Source organism: Mya arenaria, chromosome 2 (assembly GCF_026914265.1).
Source record: "Mya arenaria isolate MELC-2E11 chromosome 2, ASM2691426v1".
Lineage (NCBI taxonomy): Eukaryota > Metazoa > Mollusca > Bivalvia > Myida > Myidae > Mya > Mya arenaria.
This window is the reverse complement of record NC_069123.1, coordinates 54,469,131-54,479,136: the sequence shown is the minus strand read 5'-3', so window position 1 is coordinate 54,479,136 and position 10,006 is coordinate 54,469,131. Positions and strand designations below refer to the sequence as shown.

At 38.6% G+C, this 10,006-nt stretch overlaps 1 protein-coding gene across 1 annotated transcript; it reads right to left on the bottom strand.

Annotated features, from left to right (window-relative positions):
* Positions 1-306: 306 nt before the first annotated feature.
* Positions 307-8,977, bottom strand: LOC128222122 (transcription factor Sox-8-like). The gene is made up of 3 exons (XM_052930984.1): positions 8,415-8,977; positions 2,052-2,389; positions 307-1,821 (listed from the first exon to the last, which is right to left on the bottom strand). The coding sequence occupies exons 1-3, from the start codon at positions 8,771-8,773 to the stop codon at positions 1,082-1,084; spliced, it is 1,437 nt and encodes a 478-aa protein (XP_052786944.1). The 5' UTR covers positions 8,774-8,977; the 3' UTR covers positions 307-1,081.
* Positions 8,978-10,006: the final 1,029 nt, after the last annotated feature.

The following is a 10,006-nucleotide window of genomic DNA, read 5'->3' as shown; positions in this document are numbered from 1 at the left end:
AACATTCTAGGACAGTCGCCTAACATTCTATGACAGTGTAGGATTTACTTGAACGGCTAGCCCTTTCACGACCTCAACCTCATTTTACATCGCAGAGGGACAACATGGTAAGGACATGCAAAATATGGAAAGAGGTAATGATATCATTGCGCATGTATATGTGCTTTTGTGAAATGTCTGTTTTTAGTAACCTGTTGCTATCATTTTCCCAACGGAACTGTAATATTCGGAATGGATGTATCCACTTCGCCTCAAAGTCCACATACGTTCACATAATTATGACCATAATTTCAACTAAACTCTATGCTCATTTCAAAATTATTTATTTACATCAAAGTGTACATATGAAGAGAGAACAGATATACACCTCCAAACAATTGGGCAGCCTCACATACCAATACAACATGTATTTATAAAACTTTGAATATCAGGAAAATGTTTGATAAAGGCATATAAAACAACAACAAAATTCAAGAAATAAAGCCATGAAGTTCTTTCAATCTCAATTTTAGCACAATATTGTTTCATGTCTCAATTCTGTGACTGTGCGAGTTGGATTTGCAATCCTGAGAAGACATTGTGTCGGGGATCTTCTGAGACGAGATGGAATGATGGAAACACGAGACAGGAACAACATTCAACCAAACACATTATAGAACATAATCAAAGTAGGGACTCGCGTTCAAACACAATAATAATAATAATAATAATAATAATAATAATAATAATAATAATAATAATTCAAAATGTGAAAATGAAAAAAATAAAATAATACAGTGAAAATAAATATTAAAGCTAAGCATCCATATAGCACTGAACAAATGAGATACTTATGTATATGTAAAAGGTTTTAAGGCACCTTTCTATTATCTAAGGCACTGAATTTAGGCATTCGTCTACTTTGCCATGAAGGTCACCATCGCATATATATTAGCACTTGCTACTCCAACGTCACCTCCATTTCAAACACCATAGCTAGTTAGTGCTTACTCAACTCAACAATACTGGATCTGATGGTCGAACCATCTCACTCCCTCTGTGAATGACACAGTTACACGTGATGACGTCACGGGTGTGCCTCTCACGTGTACCGTTCCCATTGCTGTTCCCCCGGCACGGCCGCCGCTATGGGGTTGAACATTTGGCGCGACATGCTCATGTGAGGATAGTTCAACGAGTGCATGTATTGCGCATGCGCATTCGAACTGGCGTATGCCATGTTCTGATGAGCACCCCCTTCGAAGCGAGGACCTGCAACATTAGTATAGTCAAACTTTGTATCACAATGGTATCTGGGTGCTGGGCCTCGGGAGTGACTGACGGGCTCGAGCTTGACCCCTTCCGCCTCGTCCCTCATTTTACATGTCTGACTGGACTGCGTACCGGGGTAGCTGGGGCTGTGCATGCCGGCGGACGGGGACGTCTGCTGGGAGTTCTGGATGCCGTTGTTTGGCGACTGGGCGGACTGAGGCGGCGATCCGGCGCTAGACAGATCGTAAGGTGATGGAATGTTGTTGTTGATGTTGCTGTTGTTGATTGCGGTGGTATTGGTGGCGTTCTGTGAGTTGTACGACTGCATGCATGAACCGGTGGCGGGGCGGAACACTCCGGACCATGACGAGGCTGTAGACGTCACGGTGTTTCCCTGGTAACAAGATGGATACTCCTGGCTGTGAGCAGTCATGTGTGTATTCGGAAGGCCGTTGGGAAGATACTGGTCCAGTTCGTGGTCATCAAACGTGTCCAGGGGAATCACTTCCGGAACGCCAAGATCCTGCAGGTTTACTCGGCTGAAATCGATGGGCTGAGCCTGTGGGTGACCTGAAATATGACAGACAACCATTAGTTAAAGGATTCATTAGAATTGAACATATAAACATATAAAGCAATATTTTTTTTTAAATGAACTTGAATTATATGAACCGTATTCCCTGTTATCATAAATTGTTTTAATTAGACAGACACGGAAAAACTAGCGATATTAATTTTTTCATTCCAAAAAATAAATCTATGTGTTTTCATGATAAATCATAATTCAGAGGCTTATTTACCTGGTAGGTGTCTGCCTCGGAGGCGTTCGTTCATGCACTTCTGCATACTGATGAGTTCATGGTGGTTGGGAGTGGCCGGAGGTGTGGGCGGCCCGTGCGGGTTGTGCGGGCTGGAGCAGTTGCTACTGTCGTCGCTCATGTTCCCGGGGGAGCCGTCCAGACCCTTGAACATGATGCCTTTCGGGAGCGGGTTGGGGTTATTGTTATCCTGGCCGGGGTTCTTGAGTGGCTTTCGGCGGCGTGGCTGGTACTTGTAGTCCGGATGGTCCTTTTTGTGCTGTACGCGCAGCCGCTCCGCCTCATCCACGAACGGCCGTTTCTCATCCTCGTTCAGTAACCTGAAGATACACAAATGATCAAGAGATTAATAAAACGGGCATTTTACTGGCAAGCTTCCTTAACAGAGACGTATGCGCGTAAACGTTGTTAGTATTTTTTTCTCTCTCTCATTTTTCGTGCTGCAAATGAATCCAACCCCATTTAGTTACATAAAAATAGGACACGAATTAAAAGCGCATAAATATTCACCTGCATTAACATTTTCTTTACATCTGTCTGAAGGACCTGCGACGAGTGCGGCGAATGGATGCCGAAGACGTGGTCTTACTTGATGTTATAAGCTCGGAAATCTATAATACTGTCAGGCCATGGCAATTTATGAAATGAACCTGTGTCCGTTTCAAAGGTTTTCAATGTTTGTACAATAATGGTAATATTAACGTTCGTGCAAGCAGCGCATGCAATTGTGTATGTCCCATTTCGGCACCCATTGCAGAAAAAAACGCACATTTGAAATATCACTGAATATCCTTTAGATGGATATCGCGTCACGACCGGAGATCATTTCCGTGAATAACCTCTCAAGACGTCTTTAAACCAAACTGTGCTAGTATACTGCTGCAGGGGAGATTAATATTATTAAAAGAGCCACACTCCGCCAGAAAAGTTACAGTATGTTTATTTGAATATTACATCCATTGTACCAAATAAACCCAGTAATATGTTTTACAACTTCATTCCTTTCAAGTTTGTACAGTACCCGCCAGTGGCTGTATTGTATTTCCAAAGTGTATCGACTTGTCCCAGACACGCAATGCTTGTTTCAGAAGGCTTGAACCTAGGTTTACTCTGCGGATTCCAAATTTCCCGGAGTGAAAAACAATCAACAACCCGGCGCCCGCCCGACTGTATGGCCGGGGAAATTAAATCCTCAAAAAATTCAACTGCGATCGATTTGGGTGTAGGGTCTCTTGCGCAATAAACTTGTACTTGAATTAATAACATGTATCAAATATCGGATAGTTTTCTTTGCTGGTGAGCTGGGATCAACGGGTATATATTTAAGATCGGTGTAAACTTGAAATAGAATAAAATATTTGATTTATTTGTTTAAAAATGTATTTTGTAAACTTTACTACCATACGGTTTGTTTGAGTTACTAGTAAACACTATTAATAAAAAAGGTCGAAAATTAATTATGTACTTTATTTCCCCTGTCATTTAATGTTGGCAAAACACGAAGTGGCTATTAGGTTGTAAACGTTTATGGATATTATAAAAAAACCGCTTCTATTAACCATGTAAACACGTGAAATTGTTTTTTTGCGTTAAATATATACTTAGCTTTCACAATTTATATGCAAACTTGTGTTTAAGCGTTTTACAAATATTCAAAACATACTTATGATAAATATTGACAATATTTGTTTTCCCACCCAAACTCATTGACTTAATGTTCCATTGGAAATCCAACTGAAGATGTACATACATATGAATACAGATAGACCGACACAGTGCACAAATTATAATTTAATTAAGATTTATTTAAAGCAAGTAATTCTTCACGGATGTTTTAACCCATATTCACATCACTTACTTCAGAAAATCTTAATAGTTATGATATCAATTGACGTTTGAAATAGGCAAGATGGTTAAAATGGGTTTAATAAACCAGCTAATTTCCATTTATATTAATCATAAAACGCTTTAATTTAACAGGTGACACCGTTATTTATGGGCGAGAATTTTAAGTGTCTTCGGCAGTTCTATATCGAACGTAACGTCACGGTGTTAACGTCTTTGACGGATTGCCGTTTGGTGACGGATGGGATTTGGTTAACCAGCGAAAAAGACGGATCACCACCGCAGCTTCTGGGTCCTCTCGCGATCTAAGACTACACATTATCGACATTCAATTAAAGATTATTGTTTTCTTTATGGCATGTTTGCACTCGTTTAATTGATATGGGTGTTAGATGTAGAACACAATTGGCGGTAAATGCTCACAGCCAAGTCTAAACTGTCTTCGGTATTGCAGAAGTCCACTGCAACCAACTGAATAATAGCATATCGAAACAGCTCAAGGGGTCCACATAACCAAATTAAAACTGTTATGTATAACAACTCATAATTTTGTTTACAACATCGAATGACAAGTTCATTATGTGAAAACATAAATCACGACAAAGTGATGGTAAATAGTGTTTAATGTTTTTTGTCCTGAGGGAAAAATTAACGGATTGCAATTTGAAATTTAAATGAGGATGGCATTCCTCATGGTCAGTCTCTGTTCAGGTTGATTGACAGACATTTGCAATGTATTTTAACATTTATTATGTAATTTAAACGTTTAAAAGTTATGGCATATGTCACTACAATACACATTTGAGCTAAATTGATAGACAATATGTTTGGTGAACTATGGCAAGAAGAATTTAAACGTCCAAAGAAATGACAGTAAAAGATATCCGCAAAAAGACCAGTGACGGTACTTTATAGTAAGGTTGGTCAAAGGCACTGGTACCGGGTATTCAAACTAAAATGTTGTTTTAAAAAAAATCAAAAAAAATCTTACAATTCCAAACTAAAAATAACAATGCTAGAAATGTAAAAAAATATTGGAAAATATTTTTCTCATAAACACGCTCTTTGTACTGTCTATAGATTCTAACGTGTTAAAATATATAGACAGTACAAAGTGCATTGTTATTTTTAGTCTGGAATTATAAGATTTAAAAAAAATGAGTTTGAAAATACGGAGTCAGTTGCCAAATGGTGATTTTTATTCGCTAAGCATAGTTACGCCAATACTTGCGGATGAGATGGTTGTTTGCATGTTGTGATTGTCCACGATTTTCATTTCAAAACATTTCCCAGTAGACAGAAATGGGTCATCAACAAGCCAGTGACCCCTCTGAAGTTGTTCCCGTATTTATGAGCATTGGCCATGTACTTTCTTAAAACATATATTATATATTCATGAACCCATAAACCATATTAACATGAAAAGTCCATAAAGCTGTCCGTCAAGCCGACTGTGACCCTAAAACCAGACCCACATGGCCTTTATTTTCATTCACAAAACCACAACAGTCAAACGTAAAACGTAAATACATTGATCCGTCATAATGATGGTATATCATAAAATATAGGCTTTGGTCGAATACCACAGCACGAAAGAAAACAAGGTGATTCCGGGAAACTCGATTCTTCGACAACCGTGATCCCGGTAACAGGGGATCTGTAAATGGGGTGGGTATCTTGCGATTTGAACTTACTATTTTCACAACTATACGAATCATAAGATTTAATTTGGATGAACTGGGTGCAGGGGAGTTGGTGACATGCATATGAATGTACGCCTGCAGATACCCGCTTACATGCTCGCTTGTCACATGTTATTAAAATATTTGCTCGGAGGTCTATATCCCGGGTCGTTGACAGGCATTTGGGGATATAGCGGCTCGCTGACATGCCTCGGTGTTGCAATGACACTGAACGATCGTAATAAATCAATGACAATACCGCAAACTGTTGAATGTTGACAAATCAATCACTGATCATTGACGACATGTATTTTTTTATATTTGTTCTTTTAAATTATTGCTACTGATATCATTAAATACGTGCATTTCACCTTAATGAAAGACATCCGTCTTCGGTTGAATTTCAGCGTCGATGAAATCAAACTTAACTTTTTTTAATGCGATGAGATTATATATTTATGTGAATCATCCAAGATCTGCTCTTATATTTGTTTGCTTTACGTTCCAATTCATGGTGCCCATTGACCTTGTCTACTTGATGAGAAGGCCCTTACTCCGTGAAGTGCTTCCAACTGACCAGCGGTCTCGAAGTAGCGCTCTCCGAAGGCTTACCGCATGTTACACCCGCCCGCTCTTAATTAACCCTAATTATTTCAATTAGAATCCCTGCTCGAGTACGAAAACATGGCGCTCCAATACATACTTGAGATTATATTATTTTCGCACTATAACAATACTCGAAAAGGAAAGGACGATGCGAGTTCGAGATAAGTGCACGGAAAGTACAACTCCTTCGCCGGAACTGTTACATTCCAAATTCAAGATCTGTCTACATAGTCGACAAACCATCCCGCAAAACACGAACAATTTGGTCAACCATATCATACCATTTTAAAAGTGTATACATCTTCAAAAATAGTAAACAGGTACTTGAGGCATCCTGTGGTTGTATGACAGTTATTTAATCACGGCTGATAAAAATAAACCAGTAAAATAATTATGAAATGTATTAATAAACATACGTGCTCCTGTTGAATTCATCTGACACATTTCTTTCTAGATTACATTTCTGAATAAAACAGTTGCAAATATTAACGGGATTTTGTAAATTACTGTAATGTAATTATTTAAGTTGTTACTAAATGTCCCATATAAAACTTCAATGGTTCGGCATCGTATGAAATATCTTGTATGGTGGTTGATTTTCAAGCCAACTGTAGAAGGGCATAAGAAATATAATATTTTAAAGCAGCTTTGCAAAGATTCGTTTAAACACGCTAAAACGATCGGCGTACACAGTCAATTAAGGTTATTTTTCAATTCGATAGAAAAATGTATAAACGTGTTTAATGAAATGAACACTAACGACTATCAAAGCATAATCTGTTTATGGGTCTGTTCATGAAAATCAAAGACCGGGCGTCGCATTAGACATAAAAGGTTGGAAGTTCCATGACAAAGTAGCAGCGACCTCGCAGACACACGCCACCAGACCTTGCACGCTATACCAGAGCCCATGAAATACGGATATATTCGTAAGTTCTTTATTCACGTCATTTGTCAGATTTTGGTAACAAGTCTGTGTTATCTTTTAAGTGTTATCAATATTTGCTTTTGATTTATCGTTTGCAGATCAAGTCCTTGTAGATCTGAGTTCACGGTACGAAAAATAGGTTTGTGGTACGAACTTACTTGTGCACGAATATGATGATGCCAATGTAACAAAAGGTGGGCTTGGTCAAGGAACATAGACTCCAACTTGTGACTATATTTGCATTTACCTCTCTCTGTTATATTAAGCAAAAGAAAAAACAAAGCAAAGCGTTCATATCTTTCTTCCCAAACATTCCTTGATTACTTTTTTAAGTATGATTCCGTTTTTAAGCAAAACAATGTACTTGATATTGAAAGAAGAAAATTCTTAATCCCAATAATGTAAACAAATGCATCCAGTAGATCTATAGAACATTCTTGTACATCGAGACGTTGTCATTTAAAACTCTTTAATTTATAGGATTTATTTGTTGTATCCAAAATTCAGCGTACGTTTTTGTTTTCGTAATTCTTATGAGAGATCCCATAATGAGTGTTATTTAGACATATGTTGTTATACACAGGTTTACTTTGTGACAGAATCCCATTTCGTACATCATTCCATTGAAACATAAAAGCCTTTCTTCGTCTATAGTTGCAGAAATACGGCCAATCATTCAAGACGGTAAAATATCATTTACGTGCAAATGTAAGAACGTAACACGGTTCGACGCGTACTTTCAGACAATATACATTGATGCAGCGTTAGTCACCAACATGATGGACAATAGTTACTTAGGTTGTTGTGATTTATCGTGGCTTTATATCGGCAAATGTGTTACTTTTCATGTAAGAAAACCTGAACTCAGAAAACCACAGGTTTTGTGCGAATCGAAAACTTCAAAATTTATGATTGAATGCTGATAAGGAATTGCTATAATAGTTCGAGACGCAACAATATACGAGATGGTAAATGTTGTCTAGGGAACCACTTGTTAGAGGCCCCGAATGTGGTCCCAGATGTTACACGTGCCACCCAAATGCTCGGGAATATTTATAGGGGCATTGGCGATGATATCTCGCCCTAAACATGCACTCGGAAATGATACAATCGTTCAACCATCATCACTTGAATATTCTAAAATCAAGACTTCTGATGAATTTTAAGTGGTAAGTGGCTGTCTTTGCTTAAAAGCAGATAGGTTAAGACTATAATCTTAAAAGAAGTTAAATAGCCGTGCTTTTGTGAGTTCGTATGTTGTCATCGTCAAGTATATATACATACCTCCATAGTTTCCCCAATGTCTTGCTGAGTTCTGCATTGTGAAGGTGGGGATACTGGTCCGCCAGCTTCCGACGGGCGGCCTGGGCCCACACCATGAATGCGTTCATTGGCCGTTTGATATGCGGCTTCCGCTTCTCCCCACCAGGCCCGCGCTGTGGCATGGGGATAAGGGACCAGTCGTACCCTTTCAGCACGTGAGAGACGGCCTCCTGAATCTTCTCCGGAAGCCCATCACCGTCCATGTCCGTTACCGCCTTCTTGAGTTCCTCCACGCTGGGGGTACCCGGGCTGCTCGGGTCCCCCTGACTCTCCTCAGAATCACTCATTGTCGTAGGTCCGAGTTTCGATATATCTAACATTAATACTGTAAGGTTCACTCACACGCTCTGACAAAGAAGAAGTCTTTAATCACCTTGATATATTTTGTCTGTCCTTTGCACCAGTGATACTACAAAGTCCGTTACAAATGGCTTGATATGTTAAACATTAATGAATACAAAATGTTTCCAGATTTAAATTAACACGCCGTTCATACGAGCTGTCAGTATGATTATGTTTATAATTCTATGAACGTTTGAGAGAAATAGCTACCGGCTAACTCACTCGGCAGCCAATAGTATTGAGCTACTGTGTATAACTCCGCCCACCCGATGTCATGGGCTGCGCAGCGGCGCGAGTTGAGTCGTGAGCGCATGTCATTTACATGTAACGGGATTAAATTCACGGTATCAGAGAGGAAGAACCTGTGATAAAATTGACAAAGTGGTTATTCTCAGTGCTCCTGATATTATAAATGTACTCATTTTACACATTACTTTAAAGAAGGGTACTGTGTGGTTGGAAGGTACTATTATACAAAGTTTCGTGGTCTGACCAGATTCTCACTATTTACCATTATACCTATCACTAATACAACACAGGCCTGGATTTTCAGGATTTGACGTAAGAAGGGCACAGTTTGATGCGTAGCTAAGAACGTGCACCCCTCTCAAAGAACCCGAAGTCGGCTATAAAAGGGTTTGCGGCATCCTCCTTAATAAAAGTTAGCCTAACGTGCAATCTGGTGTAATTTGTACACAATTCTTCCATCATAATGGCCAATAATGGCAATTTACCTATTAACAGTATGTAGATGCTGATAATTTCCAAAAACAAAAGAAAAAAGAAAAAAGGTCCAACACACTATGAAATTCCATTTGACTGTGTTTATTTTTCGTGATAATATTCTTTAACCAAAACCATGACATCAAACATTCGTGAATAAAATATAGAAGCCTGCATGTCGATATCATATGTTTATTTGTTAAATTGCCTTCATTTTTTACGGGAAAGTTTGTACCCAGATGTTAAGAGATGGTGTTGATAAGAGAATTCTGTAACATATGATAAATCTATAATAGCTACAGACGTCGTGACTTTCTGAAAGGAGAACCAAAATGGAAACATAATGCATTTAAGCAGGGTTTTTTTTCGTTTTTATACCGTTGCCTTCTTTTCCTCTAAGATTTCAAACACAATAAATTAAATACAAATTAAGTTTCGAGTGAAAATCAATACTATGTAAAGCCATAATAATATTGACTTTTAAGAAG

What these genes read in the sequence shown, in the direction of transcription:
- LOC128222122 (XM_052930984.1), bottom strand. Translation starts at nt 8,773, where the DNA reads ATGTTAGATATATCGAAACTCGGACCTACGACAATGAGTGATTCTGAG. An exon ending in ACATTGGGGAAACTATGGAG is followed by an intron (nt 2,390 to 8,414) that starts GTATGTATATAT and finishes GTGTATCTTCAG; the next exon opens with GTTACTGAACGAGGATGAGA. An exon ending in CCGAGGCAGACACCTACCAG is followed by an intron (nt 1,822 to 2,051) that starts GTAAATAAGCCT and finishes GTCATATTTCAG; the next exon opens with GTCACCCACAGGCTCAGCCC.